At 36.1% G+C, this 23013-nt stretch overlaps 1 protein-coding gene across 2 annotated transcripts in view; it reads right to left on the bottom strand.

The window, feature by feature from the left end:
- The window catches only part of LYST (lysosomal trafficking regulator), an 86109-nt gene that overhangs the window by 29750 nt on the left and 33346 nt on the right, over positions 1-23013 (bottom strand). For both annotated transcript variants that reach the window (XM_063328985.1, XM_063328986.1), the window contains exons 9-25: positions 22488-22714; positions 21064-21130; positions 20141-20250; positions 18649-19072; positions 17273-17417; positions 16303-16476; positions 14556-14716; positions 12950-13140; positions 11155-11400; positions 9360-9533; positions 8697-8846; positions 7950-8087; positions 5954-6152; positions 4578-4709; positions 2855-3488; positions 2199-2376; positions 1119-1288 (exon numbers count right to left, since the gene is read on the bottom strand). In XM_063328985.1, the coding sequence (XP_063185055.1) occupies positions 1119-1288; positions 2199-2376; positions 2855-3488; positions 4578-4709; positions 5954-6152; positions 7950-8087; positions 8697-8846; positions 9360-9533; positions 11155-11400; positions 12950-13140; positions 14556-14716; positions 16303-16476; positions 17273-17417; positions 18649-19072; positions 20141-20250; positions 21064-21130; positions 22488-22714 (3520 nt within the window). The remainder of the gene's footprint in view (positions 1-1118; positions 1289-2198; positions 2377-2854; positions 3489-4577; positions 4710-5953; positions 6153-7949; positions 8088-8696; positions 8847-9359; positions 9534-11154; positions 11401-12949; positions 13141-14555; positions 14717-16302; positions 16477-17272; positions 17418-18648; positions 19073-20140; positions 20251-21063; positions 21131-22487; positions 22715-23013) is intronic.

The following is a 23013-nucleotide window of genomic DNA, read 5'->3' as shown; positions in this document are numbered from 1 at the left end:
CAGATACAGCTTGGCATCAATATAATAATATACTGACTGACAGCAGGTTTGATATCCTACATCCGTTACTGCTGAAGTTTAATTCAGTTTGGCAGCTGCTGGCTTATTGCAATCATAGAAGTCAGACCAGTGCTTCAGACCTTGTATTACTTGTGCATGAAGAAACTGGATTGCTATTTTAAGATTATCAGCCCATCACATGACTATTATATACAATCCTAAAAGCCTGAGTCATTAGAATCACCTTTCCAGCCCCATATTCAATCCCAAGGAAATAACTAAACCCAACGCAAAGAACTGTTAAGCAGCCCGGTTAAAGGTTTGCAGTTAAACAGGAATATTTTTGGGGTGGGGCGGGGGGGTGTGAAGATCAGGCCAACAGGCAGAAATAACTTGGCTACAAATCCTGCCAAGGAGCTTTTTGCAAGATTTTTGCGCTGCTGACTACACTTAGATGCATGTTCTCCCTGTACAATCATTAAGTAGTCAGACTAATTCTAAAAAATATCATTTACTTAGATTATTTTCTGCTAAAAGGTAATCTCCTTTCCTGTCAATATGAGGTGGCTCTTTGGTTCAAGGAAACGGTGTATCTGTGGGATTTTCCCTAAAGGAAATACGGATTAAAATTTGGGGACATGCCAGGGAGGCAGCAGGGGCATCAAGCTTTTTCCTTAATCACCTACCAAAACCCAGTATCAGAAGTCTAGTGACTACTAAAAACTTCTGAGGATATAAATCAGAGTTTCATGTAGGATCAGAAAGAACAGGAAGAGTTAAACTGATTACAGGACATTTAAAGTGCAAAGGCCTCTGAGGCCCTCAGAAACAGTAAGGGTTTAGAAGATCCCAGTTGATAGCACCTATCAGATGAAGTTGCTTACAAACAGCTTAAGGGCCATACAATAGTCATAAGAAGTTTAATGCATTTAAATGTTAAAGCTACAAGCAAAACATTTCAAAACAGTTTTGAAGTTTGTTTTTTTTTATAATTGTTGACTACTAGGAAGAGAATAGGAATTATAAACCTATCACATCCTTGCCTCCGAAGTGTGATGCTTGTAGTTCAAGTATTAAGTTACAGGACACAAAAATTAAAAGGATTAAATCTTTCTTACTCTTCATCCAAGCCAACAGAGCGTCCAAAGAGCATTTCCAAAAAGCACTCTATAACTTCCTGAGTCCCCTGGTGAAGGTACAGCTGGTTGGCTAGCAAGGAGAAGCCACGATTCTTTAAGAATTTCTCCTTCTGCTCCCTCCTTGCTCTGTTGAAATATGCATCCAACAGCTAAAAATAAATGCATAATTACAATGTAAGATTTAAACATTTAATATAACTCCCTTGAAAGCTAAGTTATTGTCTGTGATTTGAACAGTTTGAAATGAAAAATTTAAAATTCCAGATTAAAAACATCAATTGCATTATTGCAACTGCAACCTACGCTGCCCTTGTTACAACCAACAGCTGACCTATCCTTTTAACCTGAAGACTCTTAGGTTTTCCAGTCAAGTTTGGGGGAGGTGAAATCACAAACATAACAGTTATAGAATGCATACATAAATACATCCAAACTTTTAATACTTGTTAAATCCTGCACTTCAGTGTGTATGCAAGTGCACATATGATTTTTTGGATCATTTTTTTAATGAAGCCATATAATCTTATTCTTCTTCAAATTAAAATACAAGTCTACTCAAGGACTTTTCATCTACATAACGTCACCATCCAGGAACATTGTCCTTGTCAACACTATAGAAATCTCTGAAGACATTTTGAAGCCTCAAATGTTCAAGGCCACAAATATGTAGGATGACTCTCCAGAATAACTGAAAGTCAACAGTGTTAGAAGTCAAAACTTTGCTTGCACCTTAATTTAATGTAGTGCATCATGTGTTTAAAATGGAAGAGAAGGTCACCAACTTTCTGCATTGTTGCTTCCATTTACATCAGTAATGCTGTCATATGGTCTTAAGGCCTCTGGCTTATATCATAGACTATGTATTGAAAGATTCTATGTTTGTGTTGTTTTGGTTTTTTTTTTTTTTAAATTTGTGGGGGTAGAAGCATATCTTAAAACTCAGAAGTCTGGAAAATTGAAGAATACAAAATAAGAAGTATTAACAAAGCTTTATGTTTCCAACATGTTAACTACGCTAGCTCACAACATTTTAGCTGAAAGCATTTTATATAGGCCTACTTTAATGACTCCTTGTTGTATGAGAGGAGATGGGTGGTTCACAAGAACTATAAGATAATCAGGTTGGATAAGTTTGTCCATCACATCTTCTAGCATGATATCTGGTAGGATTAGGAGAACTCCACGCAAGAGATCATATAATCCACAACAGATAAGCACAAGACAGTCTTCTGTACATCTGAAAACAGAACAATATGTTTTACCACAGTTTGTCTACAACAAGAAACATTAAAAATACAAAGTTGTTAGCCACTCTTGGGGGGCAGGAAGAGGAAGAACTCTGGCAAATGTTTCTCCAATACTCCTGTTACCACTCTTCATTAACATTTTAATTTTGGATGGCAGAAAGCAAAAAGATAATCTCACCAGAACACCGTGCTTGAGAATTTTTTGTGAGTTAGCATAATAAGTTCCCAAGCTTACTGTAAATAGCAAAATTCCTGATTTTTAAGTTTGCTATATTAAAAATGCAAAAATTGAACCAATGCAATTCTAGACTAAAAGCTTAATGAATTGGTTTACGACAGCCATTGAAAACATTCCCTCAATTTTCAGGCTTCTAATTTTTATAGAATAGTCGTCAAGACCAAGGACTGTGAAATTAAAGTTCATATAACTGAGCTACTGCTAATTTATTATTTTGTTTATCTGCTTACCTGTCATCAGGGCTTTCAGATGTTTTTTGGGTATTCTCATTAGCTGAAGAAAAAGCAAGACCCTCCCAGTCTTCAGGAAGTATACTTTTGTCAGCAAAGCTTGGCCAGCGAGCAATGGCTGATGATCCTCCATGAACAGAAAACGCTAAGCCCAACCCTGCAAAATTACTCTGACTTTTCTGAAATGAAGGCAATCCTTTCAGATTGTCTGGACGACGTAGCAATGGCTCAGCTGCAGCACCACCACCTTCATTACATTTCAGGTCCGTATCTACTTCTTTACTCTCAAATGTGTTTTCAGATAACTCTTCTTTTGCAATATCTTCAAACGTTTCAGCAGATGTTAACTCTGAGTCACAAACTGTTTTTGCAGATTCACAGCTGCTAAGAAAGAGTTCTTCTTGTACTCTCTTTATGGTTTCAGAACTTCCTACAAAGCCAGTTTTACCCTGGAAATCAATGTGGTCAGGCTTGCCAATAATCTGCAGGTCATCAATGCTCCTTCCCATTCTTTCAGTTAGCCTTCTTCGATGAACTTGAGGTGAGGAATTAGGAGATGCTGGTAAGCTTTTGCAAAGCCTTTTAGGTGCCTGAGAGCTTATCTTCTGCTGCACGCTAGCCTTGGAAGTGTTCTCTAGAGAAATAAGGATATCTTTAGTATTCATTTTACACCAGAAACAAGCTTTTCTGTCGATGTTACGCTCCACATACATTTAACACAGTGATGACCCAGGCTAATTTTATGTGGTATAACTGATTCAACACCAGGCATAGCTCAGATTTGGCCTATCAAGTAGAGATAGTAAGCTATTACACAGCCATATACGTAGCAAGTCACAAATCTGAGACACAAAATGAAAAATAATTTTTGCATATATACTGGAGTTTCTGGATTTACATTACGAACCTCCCAACTAACCCTCAGTGGGAATTTGTACAGAATCATGGAACCACCACTGAGGGTGGAAGGCACCTCTGGAGATTGTCTAGCCCAACCTCCTTGCTCAAAGCAGGGTCAAATAGAGCAGGTTGCTGCATTTGGAGCTCTTGTGGAAGAGGTCCAATCTACCAACATGTTTCAGTGGACATGTAAATACTATTCACCAACGATTTTGCACTAAAGCTTTACTTCAATTTTTATAACAAATCACTGCATATTTTATTTAACGGCATAATTCTATTCATTTTTAACTTATATAACCAAGGTATATAAGTTGTTCTTTATAAGATATACTTTCCCATCCTCTATCATGTAGGAACAGTAAGTGGACCTGCAGTATAACTAAATGCCAATACTTTAATACTATATTTAGATGGATGTTAAGAATTATGCACAAATAAAGAAAAGTATCAGCTTAATCCTTTTTGCACAGATCGGATAGCTGCTTATGGCTCACTATTTCACCTATTGCCTAATTAAGGCATTCTCATACATCTCTAGTAAGTCCGTTTAGCAAATGAAATTGTTCAGCTGTTTGGCCCACATCACTGCCTGAGCAATCAATGTGGCAATTTGCCTCAACTTGACAATGAAGAGAAGTTTTGGTAGCATGTTCAATTCAATCCTCCTTACTCTGCTGTTCAGGCATCAAGCTTCAAGGGGCAAGGGGAGCTTTGTGAAAAATATCTGTGGAAGAGTAACTCTAAGTTACTCTTTAAGTAACTCTGGTCATTTGCAAAACGAGTGTGTCTTAATGTCCTTGTTTTTTCAGCATTGTTTTACCTTCCAGTGGTAAAGCTGTAAATCCAGTTGGAGTTGTAATCACAAATGCAGAACTGTCTATTGACTTCCCACCACTGCTGGAATTTCTCAGGTACATAAGTGATTCAACTTTCTCCTGAAAAATTTTGCCATCTAGAAACAAAAGGAGAAGAGTTCCATAAAAGCTTTTTAAGTTTGCATTCTTGATATATTTAGACTCATAGTAGCCAGGTTATATTTCAAGCTGATCACTGGAGGCTAATGAGAAGTGCTCGACTCACGAGAATCAGAAAAAGCATTTGAGAGTAATTTTTCGTTTTAGTGATATATCTGTAAAATTTACTTCAGAACACTGAAAATATCATGTTCAAAAGTAACTATATTTAAATATGGTCCCTGCAGGCATACAAGCAGTAATTACTTTTTGCCATGTCAAAACCAGGTGACTGTTCTCGAGCAGATTCATCTAATAAGGTGCAAAGTATCAAAAAGTACATTCTACTCTTACTTAGAATTGTATATATTAGTATTAGAGGACAGATACAGATAAACACAACTGTATCGCCTTTGAAACTGATGACTAAAACTGGAGGTACACAAGGAATCTGCAAGAGGAGAAAAGCATCAAACTCAGATGATGCTTTCCATGTTTACATAAGTTATGGTTAAGATTGTACAATGCTACTATTAAAGCATGAACTGTACATCTGCTATACATCATTTTTTAAAAGAACAAGAAAGAATTTTTAAAGCTCTTATCACTCATTTTGCCAAAGTGATCATCACAGTACAGATATATTAAAGACAGCTGTTGTCCTAGATCTGCATCCCTCAAAGCACATAGGTACTTTCAGTAACTTGTATGCAATGCGCTGATGGTGCCTGCCAATAACATCTTGGAGTGAAACTGATCATTTGCTAAAAATGGTCCTCAGGACTTTTATTTTTCTGGGAATTCAGGAACAAGAAACAAGAAAGTAGATATGGAGACAGGCCTATATACACATTTCTAAACGTTTTTCCTCTAAGGTTTGCCCACAGGCAAATGTGTCCACACGGGCAGCTAATGCTATGAACTCCATTTAGCAGCATCAAACCTTAAAGAAAGTTAAAGACAACCACCAGAGAGATTATCTATGGCTGTAGACAGAAGAAAGTTCTCCAAGTAAGCCTAGCAAACAAAGCTTAGTATAATGTCTCTCAATAGTAAAGTAGAAGTAGTTTACAGTAAGTCACAACAGTTCAATCATTTTTTAATACATAGTTATTACAACATAGCAATCAAAGAATATAGTCATAGAATAGTATGTAAGAGTGAAAGAGGGTTTCTTCAGATATTAATTTATGACTAGATTTTTATCTTATGTCACATTTAACCAGAAATAAACTATATCTACCTATGTGCAGGGAAAAGTAGAAGTTGGTGGGATTGTGACAAACGTATGTATTAGTGGGAGGGTGAACTGCCAAGAGGAAATTGAAGACCAGTGTCAGCAATTCCAGGTCTGGGGGAGATCCAAGTACTTCTTCAATTATTTTGACAAATGACCTGCAAACCTCTCGAGGCAGGGATGCAAGGTGCCCTTCTTTATGCTCCTAGAAAGGAAAAGTACAACTGTAAGTTATTTGTATTTTTAATTTGACAGAAATTGTCTGGTTTGTGGTTTGTTTGGTTTTTTTTTTTAAAATAGTCATGCTGTGATAGAACAGACAAGAAAAAAGCTAAGTAATAAAGCCTGTATTCTTTACTTTGAGAGGAGCTACTGTACCTACTCAATATTACTCCAGCCCAGCGCACTCAAAACTTAGGCACAAACAAAATATTGAGGATATTATGCAAGTTTATTTTTAGAAAATGAACATCATCTGCATACTGTACTGCTGTGACTTGAAATGCTGGAGCCTTAGGACGTTGAAAGTGTAGTTTACTGTGATTGTATTACATATTTGTAGAGAAATTAAAGTAGTTGCTGATACTAAGTTTTCAAACATATTAAGAATTTTCTGAACAGTGCCACACTGGGTCCTCTGTATTTCCACCTCAATAGCCATTTTTATAAACATACACATTTGATATTTCATTGATAATTATATTTATAATTTCTGCTTGATCAAGCATTCTATATAGTTTGAAAATGGCTATTTGAAAAAACCTATCTATTAACTGAACAATGATTTTAGAACAGGACTTCAGAAACTTGTGGGAGACCTCCCTGTAATGTGAGTATGGCGAGTATGGTTTTTAACTTCTCTAAATTTCAACTCTTTTTGGTACCCAAGCACCTTAACTGAGACTGCTGTATGAGAATACTAAATGAAGTTAAGTGAGGTTTTCGAAGAGAATGGTTCATATAGCTTTATCTTCCATTCCATCATTCCCCCACAAATTGCCAAATCATTGCTGGACAATTTGAATAGTTTTTTTTAAACTAAGAAATTATTTGTTCCCCCAGGAGGAGTGTACATTAGTGTTTGTACTCATGTGCAAAACAGAAAATACTATGCAGTGTTCTGTATCTAGGCATTTGCATTAATATGCAATGTTAGAAGTTAACTATACCACAAACAAGTGCCAAAAGTAAGGAATATCACATAAAAATGAAGAAATTCAAAATTTACAGCAATGAAAGTGATTATAAGCCATTAAAAAATCATTAAGAGGGAAAAGCAATAAATGCATTTCACGTGTTAGACTGAGAAACTCAGAATAAAGAGGAATGTAAGACAGAAAATACAATGTAGAAAAAAAGCAATTGCACTACATATTTTCAACAAACAGGTACGTACTATAAGCAGGAAACCATTTCAAAATCATGTTCCTAAGAAATGTCTATCAAAGGGCTGAAGCACTTCCCCAAAGTCCTTTTTAGACATGGAGGAAGCTACTACTGGATCAAAATGTTGAGAGGAGTGCTTAGACTGAGTGCTACAGGCCGGTTGCCCTATTAGCTTCAGTGAAATACAGGATAGACAGTTTCTGCTACCTGCACAAGTATCTTTGTTTTTCAGTAATGAAGACTTGAATTAGTAAGAGACAGCCCAGACCCTCTTTTTAAAAGGGGCACAGATCATTTCAGCTCCTACTCATGTAGGGGTTGTGCAAGTAACCTAGTGCCCAGGTTTTCAAATCGTACCAGATGGTTAAAAATCTCTTGTCCTTTCTGTCTTGCCCTGTCCAGCAGTAAATAGAGCACCCAGTAGGGAACTATACGAGTTTATAGTAACAATGCCTGTTGAAGAAGATGAAAGTGGTCTGGAAGCACAGAGGACAGTCTACTGAAGTAGGTTTTTTTTCCTCCCCATAGTATTTAGTCTCTTTGCCTGCTCCCCCCACCATCCCAAGTAAAACTGAGTATTCACCAAGCACCAAGTAGGATTTCAGAGAGAAAGTACCTGCAGAACCTGACAAGTTAACAGGAAGTGATGTACCACTTGCGCTTTCAACAGCTGTTTAATGTTAAACATCTGTTGGTGATGGTTAGCTCTGATAAGGATTTCTAGAGCTGCTAATAGAGTTTCCCAAACACCTTGCTGAAAAAAACAAAACAAAACAGGAACATGGCTTCAAAATTACATTTCTGAGTCTACACACTGAGAATAAAAAGAACTAAACAGTTTAGGAACATAATCAAGTCAAGTTAGTTTTGCACCTAAGAAAAAGACTGAATGACTGCAAATGGTCAGGTAAGAACTAAAAACTATCAGAAAAGCTATGCTCATACGAAATTAAGCATATTTTAATGATTAAGCTACAAAAAGTTATTTATTGTTTAAAACTAGTTTTGTATACTCTTTGCTATATTAACACTGGATGGTTATTTTCAACAGTTTAATTCCAGAGGGAAGCAGGCCTTCCTCAGTCATAAATTCCCTATAGAATTAATCCATTCAATAAGAAGTCATTTACATATATTACATTTACAGAATTTAATACACTAAGGCTACCTGTATCATTGATCATGGGAGCTTGATGCTACTACTAGCTATTCAGAGGAAAATAAGGACCATTAATTTTAGAAAATTTTAATACTTACTGACATCTAACTGGAGAAATTAATTTCAGACCTCATAATATTTTATTGCCTTTTTTTAAAAGAGTGACTTTTAGACTTAAAATCTTTCCAAAATGAAAGTAATTACCTTTGCTTTAGACCATATCTTCCAGTCAAGCAGCAGCTTTTCTAACAATTGAACATCTTGGATAACTGCAGAAGAATCTGTGTCAAGCATGAATTGCCCATTTTCATTTACATAGAGAATTTCATCACTGCAGCATCCTTCAAGGAGGGTCTTAAAGAGGGGGAAAATTTTTTTGAATGTCATAAGCACAAGCAGTACAGTTGTCCTATCCAATTTATCAAAAAAGTCTTTAAAGATACATCAAACTCTTGATAGGGAAGGTATGTATCTACCTGGTAAACTTTGAAAATAGTTAGTAACCCCACTGAAGGCATTTAAAGGGCTTAATTCTTATAACGCCAGTACAAAATTAAAAAAAAAAATTTAAGTGCACTCAAATATTTTTATTAATTGCTTATGAGTTTAAGTTTAAAGATCTTTGCTCAGAGAAACAAAATTGCTTTTCGTGATCCCCCGCTTCTCCTCCGAAATCAGGGTCTTTCAACACTTCCTTTTTCTCCCCTTACCTATCAGGAGTTTCTAGTTCAAGGCAAAACATTCCCAGACCGAACTTGCTTCAAACCACTGTTCCACCTTTGTGAAGACAGCTTCAAATGTAGAATTAAGAAGTTTATAAATTTGCACTAACATTGAACAAAATATCAGGTTTAAAGACCACTCTACCTTCAGAATGCAAAATCCAACAATGCATTTTGGTTTTATCAACACTCGATGAATCATAGAATAACCATTACAGTTGTCCATCTCCTGTATTCTCTGTTGATTGTATTTCGTTAAAGATAATATAAGTTGTAGTGCTAAAGCTTGAGTGTCTTCACAGCTGCTAATCTCTACAACCTGAAGAAAAGGCAAATTTAATAAAATAGTTCAAGTGAGAAACATTTAGAAGAAAGTCTTAAAAATGCCTTGTTGCAATCTTAAATCATAACTTCTGGATTAAATCTGTTTTAAGGATTTTGAGGTTATGTACCTGACCTTCATTTTTGTCTACGTGTATACATTCAAATATTATATTTGAAGTAATAATTCCTACTGTGGTAAGTTATGATCTGCTAAGAAAATACAAGTCCTATTACAAGAATCCCTTTTTAAGGAAAAAACCCACCTGTTCTACATAAAATTTAAGCATCAATTTATTGTTGCTATACTACAAAGCCACGAGGTCATGAAATACATAAGCCACTAATAAGAATAAATGCTGTTATTTGCCCTGGAAAAGTATGTTTCATAAACTTTTAAGGAAAGCTTTAAGTTAAAGTTTCTGAAGCTCTAGACTATCTCTACCTGGATATGTCAAACATTAAACTTTTATTTTGTCCATAAAGAGACAAGCAATTTGATAGATGAAGACCATGGACCATTCTTCACTCTTTGATTCCTACAATTCTTGAATCCCAAGGAAGAGCAAATAGTATTTTTACCAAAAATGTACAAGAAAGAAGTCTCACATTAATAGAATTTCAGTTCCTATAGGTTCCCTTGCTGCATACCCATTAATTCTGCTGTACTTACAGTTATACACAAGTATACTTGTATTGTCTGGCAGCTGATGTATTGTTTGCTTGCTTTACTGATGCAGATGAGTCTACAGTAGGATCTGTAGCACATACTTAGCATGAATTTGCACAATAAAATAACATGAACAAGGATTTTCTCCTCAGATTTGACTATCAATGTTAAAATTACAGCAGGCAGTGTCTTCATAACCAGAAATCTGAACATCTGGTTGTCTGTAGTCTAATGTGCATTGGTTACTCTCCACGAACCTTTAAGAACACTACCATTACCAGAGGCATATAAAACAAACAACTTTTAGGTCTACATTAGTATTTTGAATTAACTGTAGTACTTCAGGGACTCCTAGCACAAATATTAGCCTCCGTGTAAAGGTCACAGTTAAGTAGTAAGGCTCATAGCCTTAATGTTTTTGAAATGACAATTTTTCTTAGCCTTTGAACACAGTTGAACAGTTATCTGAAAAAAGCTCTCACAATTTGTTAGATAAAATTAAAGCTCTGCACACTATGTAGTTTTACATGTACTCATACTTGCACTGTGAATATCCTCTGTTTAAAGTGTTAAAGATATGCAATTAGTTTAAGTGCCTTTAAAAATCAGAGACCAAAAAATACTATCAGTTCTACAACACTCTTAAAAATAATCTCTTTTGTCAGTTAGAAGCTTCTCTAAAATCCAAACGTAACACCGCATTTTACATACTAGCAATATTATAAAAACATTACATTATAGAATTAAAATTAAGTTTCCAACTTAAGACAACCTGCATGATGCAGTCTGCGTTATGCCACAGGTATTTTCCACAAATTTTCTTTAAGAAAAAAGAAATCACATGCAGACTAAAGCAAGACAGCTGAATATGTGATTTTCTACCCAAGATCCAAGGAAAATTTTATAGGGGAGATTACATACACGCACCCTCCTCCTCCAGCCCCCTTACCCTAGCAAAGAGGAAAACAAATGCACCAGTTCCTCCAATTTCATGTAGTATGCCCTGAAGAGTTTTATATTCAACAGGCTGAAGAGTTTTCAGGTGATGTGAGTCCAATACATTGCTCTGAACTTCTTTCGAACTGAAAGGTCTCTGAGAAGGTACAGTTTTCACTTGACCTTTCAGTCTAATAACAGGTTCATATATGGTGTACTGACCAGGGCAGCATGTAGTATAAACAACAGCAAGACTCTCCTGAAACAAGAGAAGTTTATAATTTTATTTTTTTTGAGAAAGTTAAAAAAAACCAACACCCCAGAACACAAAAAGCCACACACAAAAGCCACGTAACAGCAAGTAGCAGCAACTTTGGCAGTTCATTTCTACTTTACCATTAGCATACTCTAAGTTTCGAGTGGATGCATGTGCACTAAGCAGCAACAAGATTCCTAAATTTCCACAAATGTACACAATAGCTACAGCAGAGAAAGCTAAAAAAATCCACCAAGGATACTCCTCTTATCACCAGAAGAAGAATTACAACTATTTTGCATAAAAACACAGTTACTGACAAATTTAAAAGAAAATGAGCATACAGAGGTATTGGGCAAATTGCTTCCCATTCTAAAGTGGCGAGCCCAAAATAGAAAGTTACCTGCTATTTATTTTCAAAATTTCTCCAGTTTTTTGTTTCACATCTAGCCTTTAATCAGCTTTGCTATAAAAGGATCTTAATAGAAGTTTTTTCATTACTGATGAAGAGACTTAGACCAAAACCAAAGCTCCTATGGAAAGTAACCGACTCATGTTCACAGAAAATGTAAAATGGTCATATTTGTGAGGTTATTTAAAATAGACAAATAATTACATTTAAGGCACTTGCATTCTACGCAAAAGCGCAGAGGTGAATTCATCACTTGAGCACATAGTTCTCTCTGGTTACTTAGTGTTTTGTGAGGCAAAATAAGCTTAAAAGTTGCATGACTGATTTCGTTAGGCTTTTTACTTATTCCATTCATTCCTTCTTAACCTATTCAAAATTTAGTACTGTTGTTTACAAGGATCACATCCAGACAGAAAGACCCTTTGCCAACAGCTACGGAGCTGCTGTAGAACAAGATCAGAAAAATCCCCCTAGTGGAAACAATTTATACAGCAGGAATTACAAGTGCATGAAGGCAATTGCCAAATATAGCATGCTCCACTGATAAGAAAGTTTTATTTTATTCTTTTTCTAGTGTAACTATATTTACACCTGCACCTGTCATGGCTGTTTTAGTCAGGAAAGATGAGAAAAGCTAAGATCTGCCAAATGGAAAATTACTTTTCAGCAAAACTTGATGCAAACTTGCTCCCTCAAAACCCTCAAAGAATTGGGATGAAGTCTTGCCTCCTGTTAAAGCCAGATAAATCCTCCTTTCTTCTCTCCTGTCAGTTTTAATGTTAAACGTTAACTAAGCTCTCCTTGGCTTCCTTCACACTAATGAAGAGAAGAGCTACATATTCATCCTAGGGCATTTGGAGGTGCCTGCTTATCTTATAGATTAAATATGCAGTATTATAGATGCTGGAACATCTACGTGTTGTCAGGATCGAACCTAAAGCAAGATGAAATGGCCACCCTGTGTGGAGTTCAACTGCCATTGAAATAACTGGGAAGAACCCTGCAGTGACTTTAATGAGAATTGGATTTGCTCCTGCCTGCTTTGAGAAAGCGAAGCACTTTGGGAGACAGCAGGAAATGTGTTCCCAGTTTCTTAATCAGTTCTAAGATATTAAAAACCATTTTTAAGTAGAAACTTACAATTAAAGGCCCAACATCCACCTCCTTTTTTGCCATGAAGAGCTCCTTAATTTGTTCACATTGTAGAATCTCTTTACTTATGTACTTAGAGCAATCAGTCAATGTTTTGCCATATTTACAAGGCATTACAGACGTGAAGTCTGGCCCACATGTGTACAAGTAAAATGCTTCCTCCGGTCCAATCTTTGCACCTAAAATCCGGAAAAGCAGCTGTTAACTCTTCAGTATACAATAAAACAAAATTCATACATTGGCTGCATCAGAGACTTTACAACGAAGATCACTGGCTGTTTTTTTGTAGGCCCTGCTGAAGAAGACCAATCAGTACAGTCCAATGCTTGCTATTAGCTACGGTAGATCAGTGACTTCTGACACATCACAGACCAGATCAATTCAGTGGCAAAGGCAACTGAAACCAAGTCAGGAAAATGATCTGCATGAACTGAGGACCAACAGCTCTGAATAATCTATTACAGTTTTTTACATTGAAGAGTCATCTATCCAAGCCTCCTCAAAGTTTTCAAAGCATAGCAAGATTACAGATAGCAACAACATGCTACAATATCACGGAGAGTTGGGTAGAGCAACTGAGAAGAATGCAACAACAATAAAAGCTCACTACGACTGACAGGGAGGAAAATAAAAATACGCAGGAAGTAGAAGGCCAGATGGACATCCCTCCCCTTTCTGTACAGCACATCTCAGGTCATCTGTTTGTGAGAATGCAAATTCAGAAGAGGCATCCAAGAAGGGCCCAAGTCTGTGATGTACGAGTGCATGACAACTGTATAGCAGTAAATTCAGTGCTCTCTGGATATATCAATTATGCTGGCTGGAGCCACACAACAATCAGACCATGCAGATTCACCAGGTGGAGCTTACATTTATGACAAGCATCTCACCTGTGGCCCACACAGATACACTATATCTACACACACAACACCTGCACACACCACACACCCTGGCAAACTGATTTCACTTGTGTAGCAGTGCTGACTGGGCCACCACACATGAAGAAATGCCAGATGACGACCAGCAGGATTACAGCCTTCAGCACTAAGCCAAGACCCAGAAGTCCTGGACAAAACTTTCCAAGAAGGAAGGAGAATTATACCTCTAAGAGAACCCCAAAGCAACATCAACAGTTTCAGAAATAAGCATAACTCAGTATTTGGTGGTTCAGATTTTGTTCACTTTTTAATATGCTTTAAGTAATTTGAAACTAATAGTTTAGAAGCAGGTAAGAGAAATCAATTTTCCATTAGGAGAGCCTAAGTGCTTTACGAAAAAGACACAGAGCAAGTACCACCATCTCTCCATCCCCTACCCCAAGGTATTAATTAAAGAAATTTAAAGAAACATGGAATTCTGGATTTACCAACTACGCACTAAAAAGAAAGCAAGAGAATAGTGGCAGAAGGACACATTAGGAAGTACCCAATACTGAAATATTTTCCTGCTTTCTCCCTGATATGTCACACTGGTAAAGAATGTATTTTTGCTTTTACTGAAAAAGCTTGGCATGTTAAAAAAATATCAAATAAAGCCTTTGATCTTGGAGAGGAAAGAGGAAAGACTTATTCAAGTAAAAAGCATACAGAAGTACCATTAAATAGAAGCAGATTTCCAAGATCCCATCTACCCGACAATCGAAGCAATTCTTCTTGAGATGATGTACAATGTCCAATCATACAAAATGTTTTATTACTGTCAGATGATAAGCTTGATTTCCTTGGTAGTGCGTAATCTAAATTAATCTCACATTTCCTAAAAATACATATAAAGAAACAAGTTTAAATATTAAGAAGTGATCATAGTTGCTATCTAAGGTATAATGATGTATGTATTCAAATACTGCACAGAACAGAGGAACACAGTCCCAGCTGGGCTTGCCATACAGGCAAGATTTTCTAGGTCTGAATTTCCTTCCTCTTTCCTTCTGACCTCAAAGAAGAAACTGTGCATAACACTATACGCACTTACAAAATATCACAATTTTTCAAGAATTTCTACTATTCCTAAAAAGTCAAGGCCTTTGAATATGCTAACGCACATCATGAAAACTGTGCTTCACATATGCTGGAAAATATCATATTGAGGATTTGCGTATACCAGGGAACGTTGCCAGAGTTAGCGTGCTGTACAGCCACAGGCAAAACGCCTGATGCTTTCAGAAAGCATCCAATTAACCTTATATGCATTTACATAAACAGACCAATTGGACTGTAAAGGTCATCTGAAGCTTCCTGGAAGAGCCTAACCATTAGCAAATTGGCAACTAACTCTATATATAGAGTGACCTCATTAACTGCACACGAGCAGAACATCGTAGTATTTTTAGTTTCCTCTATATCTCCATATTTGGACTTTACTGCATATCAGCATGCAGACTGAACAATGAGGGGGGGGGAATTAAAATTTAAAAGTTAACTCCATGTAGTTCAAGAACAAAGTGAAACAAGTGTTATACTTTACAATGCCAGGTTTAACTGCAGGAAGAAAAACCCATGCAACAGCTTTTTTCCTAGATACATTTTTAAGAATGTCTTTAATAATGTTGCTTGTTTACTGACCAAATTCTAGAGGAATAGTAAAGAATTTTTGTGATACATCGAACAGTTTTACAAGATAGCCTTTTGACTACCTGCTTCATATTTGGGACACAAAGAAAGTCTTCATAGTCTGAAGTGTAGGAAGAAAGGATAAAAACTGTGATATTTAATAAATTCCTTTTTCTTTAACCAATATTTCATGCAGATGCAGGCACACCCAACCTAGCGTCAGGTATCTCATTTAGGAGCACGGACCTTAAATTTTTAGGGGAAAAAGTAATACTTCCCACTTCCATTTAAGAGCTTGTCTGAAGTTTGTGGTATTTTTTTTATTTTTTTCTTTTTTAACTCCTCGCCTCTCCATTACTCTCAGTGGAGCAAAATGACTACATTCTCCACCTCCTCTTCATTCCTACTTTCAACGATATTGCCAGTACCTGAAATATACCTCCTTAATTCAGATTCTTAACTAGAAGACATTAAGCCTACTGCTAACTTCATGCCATAGCTTTTTTTTGGATCTTACTCAAAATTGTGTAGTCTTTCACTTATTCATGATGAAGAAAAACATTGATGTCCGCATTGGTCTGTGTTAGGAACTGAAGATTCTCAGAGCAATCAAGATCATTCTGGATATTCCTAGGGAATTCCTAGCATTGTAAGACACCCCACCCCTCTCTTACCCCCAGAAGAATACTCAGCCATAACTTCAGCTTGCACCAGAATAGTGCAGATGTTTTCCTATCAGAGAACATCTTTTTAAGAAGACAAATATCTAAGTGCAACTAATGTATACTTTACCTCTGACCAGAAACCCACAGTGAGAGCTTTCCATGGATATTTTTCTTGCCTTCTGGCTGCTGCAGATATGTTATTGCCAAATGCTGCCACCTGCCCACATGGAAAACATTCTCTGGAGATTCAGCCTGTGCCAGCAGACCAGCTTTCATCTCATCGTTTGGATCCATGCACATACTATGAAAACAACAGAAAAGGAAAAACAAGTGTGTGTGTTTGTTTCCAAATTTGCATTTTAAGCCCCAAATCTGGAATTTTTTGGCCTCAGTTACTGTGAGACTGCATTCCTTAACTTTCACACAATTTTTTTTTAATCTTATCACAATGCTATATTTAGAGTGCCCAACATAAGCTAGGAAAATCCTCACTTTACAGTTTCAACTTACTTAACCTGTTTGCACGCATCTGCTTACATTTAAGATAAGAATATTATCTCTGGTTTACAGACAAGTTAAGTTCAGTTTATTGAAAAAAATGCAGGTGCTTTGAATGCTGTGAAATAAAGGGTTCTAAATTTGCGGCTTTAGACCCATTCTAAGGATGCATTACTTATGAGAACTGAATTAGGGCTAAAATGTGTTCAGATGATTAAGACCAAGATTGCCGTGGTAAGTATTAAGTAACAGCAATTTTGACACCTAAGGTGTGAAAATCTACAGCTACAAAAGCTTTTGCTTATCTTCACACACTTATTGTGTCATTTCATTAATACTTGAACTGCTACCTTGCATTACATTATGCTTATGACTGATCTTGCATCTTACTTTGGGCAATTATTTATATATGACATGAAACATGCAAGACCAGACACTAACATTTTAAGCAAGTAATCCTATAGATCTGTGTGCAATAAACTTGATGTTGCCATCAGTGTGCAAGATTACTCTACTATAGAAATTGGTTCTCTGCAAGCTGCTACTGGAAGTAACAATACACATGTTCACAAGACTGCTTTTGGACCAATACACCATACCGAAATATGAATGCTCCGGTGTTCAAGTCTGCCCAGACTTGTATCATCAGTGCTTTGGAACCCAGTGAAATTATATGAATACAGCCATCTTCAACAAGTTTATCTCCCAGGCTTAGGTACTCCATTCCTATGGACTTAGTTTCTTCTAGAAATATAAGCATGTTTATACACAATTACAATACAACATAACAAACAACAATGCCCGTCTTGCCAGCTATCAAGTGTGAAAAAATAGTTCAGGTACTAAAAAATTGTTTTTCATTTAGTTGGGGTTTTTTTGGGGTGGTTTTTTTTATTATTTAAAGTGAGCTGACTAATGTGTGCAATTCTCTTCAGAGACCCAGGTCTTATACTGAAAGAGAGGAGCCTGACATTAACTCAGCACTTCACATGTTTTTGTAATCATGTAAACCCACTAAGCATGAATACACTAATGCAATCACTAATGAAATGATGCTCTCAACATGCCATACCGTATTACATTCCTATGTTGAACTGGCAGTCTTACTGTGCACCAAGAAATCTTTAGGTTTTTTCCCCAAATCATACTACCCCCCCTTTAAGCATAATCTTGCATTCAATAATTTTTACTTTACCAAGGAAAAGCACAGACCTTCTAACAAAAGCAGCCCTAGGGAGTCCCAAGATTCAAGGTTGGGTTCCCCCCCTTTTATTCAAATACAATAAAAAAAAAGAAAAAAGTAGAGTAAAAGATATTCTAAGTGTTGTGACTGGGATGCATTTTAAATAACTTAAGGAATTTTTCCTCCTACAGTCTGCTCAAAAGAGTTTGGAAGCAGGTAGGTCTCTACAAAAGTATAAACAGAGAAATTTTGTACAGCTATTGACATTTACAATGGCACACACAAGGAAAGTTAAAGGATTTATACTGACTCAGCCTCAGACTCGATGGATTCAGAGCATCTTTTAGTTACGAGTTCAAATATTTAATTCCTAAACCACAAAGATTTACTAGCTGTCTATTAAAGACAAAGAACACAAAAGCCACTTGCTTCATCAATACACAGGACCAAATAAACTTGAGAGCAGCCTTTTCCCATAACCTTTCAGCATATTTTCTTCAGAATAACAAGAAGTAATACAAAGACTTTTTACTGAAGTTACAAATTCAATCAGAATACTAAAATTCTAAGGAAACAGGCGTTAATCTAACTTAAGGACTAAGTCTGGAAATGTTTTATCTTCAAGTATATGATACAGTACTGAAAAAAAAATCAGGAAGACTACCACTCCTGTTTAATATCCATCACAAGAAAAAAATCCAACCTTTTATATATGGCACATCAATTAGTAATACTTATAACCAGAATCCTTCAGTGCTATCTAAATAGGAACAGGAATTACTGTATCCTCACCTGTGCTGTCAAAGCTGTTCTCTCTTACAGCTACCAGTCGGCTTCTTCTCTTGATTTTTTTCCCCTTTTCTGTTAAATTTTCCATTTCGTGAGCACACTCCAGATGAAACCACAGTGAGACACTGAAGCCTTCAGACATGTGTGGCCAACAGTTTTGTCCAACTAAAGGCAAGTGAATCGGGGCTACATGCCAGGAAGAAAGCAGTTGGTGACTCAAATTTTCACCATCTGCCTCTTTCTTACTCTGTGAAAGTTTTGCTCTTTTTAATAGTCCAGCAGTTTTGCTGTTGGAAGTGGTAGCAGATTTTTGTGAAGAACTACTACTCAAATTTGTGCCATGTAGCAAAGGGAAGGCAAGGTACTGTAATGGGTTCATATAAATATTATTTTCTATAATCTTCAACACACCCTTGAGTAGTATCTCCTAGAAGAAATAAACCAAACAAATGAGGAAAAAAAAAAACCAAACTGTTTACACCATGTAGTCAAGTGTCATCTAACTAAACAGAACCTCACTCTTCATTTAAATTTGGATTCATGTCTTCCCAACAGAGGTAGTACTTCCATATCCAAACTGACACACATTTACAAAGCAGCAAGTAGCAACTTAAACACCTATGGCCCAACGGTTCTGAGGATTTAGAGCAGATCAACCTTCAAGTTACCATCCTCAGGAATCTGCTGAACCACAGCAGGTGGCCATTGCACAACCTTATCTCACATTTGTTACCGTGCTAACAGATTGATTTATAGCTCAACAAAAGACCACACCTTTTACCCCATTTTTGAGGCTCGTTAAGAATGCACACACGGGCCATCACTTTGTTGTTGCATAATCAGTAATAAAACTAGCTGAGCCCTTAAGCCAAAAATTTCTCTAGTTACTTAGCCAATTATTGCAAGCTACCTTTGAAAAATTGACTGGTGTCTCCTTGTTTGGTTTGGTACTATTTCAGACTCCACAGTATTTTTTTTTTTGTTTCCTTCCACTTGTTTTTTTTCCTACAAACTCCCACACAAACCAACAGATAGGTATTTCAGCAGTATATCCCACACAGGCAGTAGATTCCAGCATTATACAAACCAACTTAAGACAATTTTGAAACTAATTTCTGCTGCTTAAAGCATTCCTCAAATAGCTACATGCTTTATAATTTTAAAGGAATGACTTCAAATTTTACAGTATTAGTGTTCTGTCATCCATAACCACAATGTCAGTCTCCTCAAGAGAAAACTTCTTTTCTTGTGCTAAACAGAGTTCCCAGGACTCTAACACTCGCTTCAAAACCCTGTCTTTTCTTGTCTCCCATTTCCTTTTCAAGTTTTGAGAAAGAATTATTTCAACAACCAAATTTTATTTGCTCTGATCAGTTAGAATATTGCTGTTACAATCTCCTTATTTCCCATAATACTTGGGCAGGAAAAGATATTCTTTTTGCTTCGTTTTTCTCATTAGGCCTCTGAATTTTGCTGTGTTCTTCTCCATACATACCGTACAAGGTGTCTTCTCCAAAAATATCCTCAGAAGAAGAGTTAGCTCTTCTGAACATGTCTGTGAACTCATCAAGGAAACTAACAGGTCTACCAGCACCATCTGACATGCTAAAAAAAGGAGACAAAATAATAGTCTTGAAAAGAATTTTTTTAAAAGCTTTAAAAATTCATATTCCATACTATTATGAGGAAAGATTAACATGGAATTCATAGTGTTTTGTGAAATTTCAAATTCAGAAAGCAGTAACAATTACAAGATGAATTCTAAAGAGATCTAACAGCGCTTCCTGACACTATCATTGAAAATGTCATTGAACGAATCTCGATGGCTACAGCAAGTCTAGTCCTGGGTTTGCGAAGTGGAGTCTGAAAGTCTGGGAACCTGGCATCTACATTGCAAAGGCTCTCCCCACAAAGCCAGAGATCAAAGTCCTGGGATGGGTTTACATCACCTCCTGCTGTGGAGCAGCCCCCTTATGGGAAGCTACCTTAGGGCAAGCATTTAATTTGCTTCCACGGTCTTAGATTACCCAGCTGTTTTCCAGTTAGAAATAAAACTCAAACACAACATCACTAAGACCTGGGTTACAAAGAAATTTGAAATAAAAACTTATGTTGTGATGGAGTCATTCAATCAGTAAGATAACTGCTATTTTTCCGACCAATGTTTGTTAACACTGTCACTCTAGGTTTATGATTTCAGCTATCATTTTCAGATCTGCCAGCATGTGTTTAAATAACAGATTTCCACTAGCTCGAAAATAACCCTGTATTTACACATAAATTAGATACTTGTCACAAGTTAAAGCAGCTGCCTAAATTCACACATGCCAAAGAACTTGCATTGTGAACTAAAATTTTGAGTGTGTATACATTAAGTTGTGAAAAGCAATATTTAAGTTACTTAGACCTTGAACTCACCATGAAAACTAGACTCTGTTTGTGTCAGTATGTTCAAAAATCCTCCCAAAAGATGTTTAACAGCTCCCTGTTAAAAAATACAGGGGAAATTGATATATGAAGAATATACACCAGCTCAAAGAACTACAAAATAATTTCTTTCAATCAATTCTTGTCTACTATTGATTTTAAAGACAATTCCAGTTGCTTTAAATTATGGATTTTTTTTTATATTTGCTAATGAACATTTTTTCATATTCTGTACAGTTCAGTTGCAGAAGAGAGACTTTGAAATCCAAATTATTCTAGAAAGAAACCTGAGACATTATCATGTCAGTAGCTGAGATCTCCCTTGTCTTCTCCCCTGTAACAGAATTACAAGATTTGACAGGTTGTGACAAAATACAGCATGTTGTTACATAGTGATGCAATACTGAAAGCAAATTTAACCTTTCCCCAAGCTTTTTATGCAGGATTACTTTAAAGAGTAATTAAAAAAATAATAAAAGCCATTTACTTATGAGCATCCTTCACAAATGCAGGTAATTTGAAAAATCTCTAATTAGAGATATTCAAAATCTCTAAATTGATTAGTTCAATGGATTGCTCTTTCTAAACGATATTGAAGAGTAATGAAAATGAGATCATTTTGTATTACAAGTAATTTCATGCATTGAAGTTCGGAAGAGAAAAAATACATGTCTGCTAGTGATTTAAAGCTAATCATTCACACAAGCAACTGGAGTACGGAAGTAAAACAGTGTTTTCCTTTCCTGCTTTTGGTTTAAGATGTAAAGCACTGACTATGCTTCTTAGTCAAATGATTATATAAACAAGCACTTTAAGCTTAGATTACTTAGCCATGTTTTCCTCTTTTGCAAGAGAAGCATACTGAATTTAGTTATTAAAAAGCAAAAAACTAAGCAACCATCAGACATCCCAAAGGATCATGAGGGCATCTAATATAAACTTATGAAGAATAAAAGCATTAAATATTTAAGCACCTCACTGAAAGTTTCTAAATGTACATATTGAATACATATATAGTTAAAATGTTTACATATATACATATACAAGAAGCTATTGGCTTTTTTGGGGTTTTTTTTGGTTTTTTTTTTTCTAGTGGCCTGACAGTCATTAACTCTGTATCTATAGCTCTAGTGATTGAACAGTCTTCATAAAATAAGGCAATCGTTAAACTCAAAAGCTTTGTATGTCAAATATCTTTCAATATATTAGTTAACTATAGTTTCTACAGTTTCTGATAACTTAAACACAATGCAGCTGGCAATATCAGTCATTTACATAATTTCAGTTCTTATCAAATACCATAACAAGTGAGAGTATTTCTGAGATCACTCTATTAGGTATACTGGTACTGTAAAACTGAAGAAAATAAGATATATAACTGCTAAGCTGTTGCCTTTGTTTAATAACATTTTTACCTGTTCTATAAGTACAGTGGCATTTCTCTCCTTCTGGACAACAATTTTCAGGCAGCTTTGGAATACATGAGCAAGCACATCTAAACTTGCATTACCAGCTGAGAGCAAGTTTAATTCTAACATGCAGATCTCAGGATACATTAATTCTCCTTGATTGATGCTTTCAGTTAGGTCATTAAAATAACCTGAAGGACCAGTACATCCTGGTTCTGCCTTTGTGTCTGCTCCTGAAAGAAAACACTTGTCTTACTGAAACTTACTCAGCTGAATACAGTTTTAATGATTTAAACAGGACATCCAAAGACAGACTTTCTCACAGGTACAAAACAAAAATAGTCACTAGCTTATAAGCAGTTTTCAGAAGTTAGTACAATCTTCTATTCTGCTTCAGATTTTCATATTTTCCTGCCAATACAGAACGGCAAGGATTAATTTCATCCATTACATGCTCTTAAACTACGTGCCTTCATTTCCTGCAAACAGGACACACATACTAATGATGAAATATGCAATTCATGAAACATGA

This window comes from Chroicocephalus ridibundus, chromosome 3 (genome assembly GCF_963924245.1).
Source record: "Chroicocephalus ridibundus chromosome 3, bChrRid1.1, whole genome shotgun sequence".
Lineage (NCBI taxonomy): Eukaryota > Metazoa > Chordata > Aves > Charadriiformes > Laridae > Chroicocephalus > Chroicocephalus ridibundus.
This window is presented reverse-complemented; position numbering and strand designations above follow the sequence as displayed.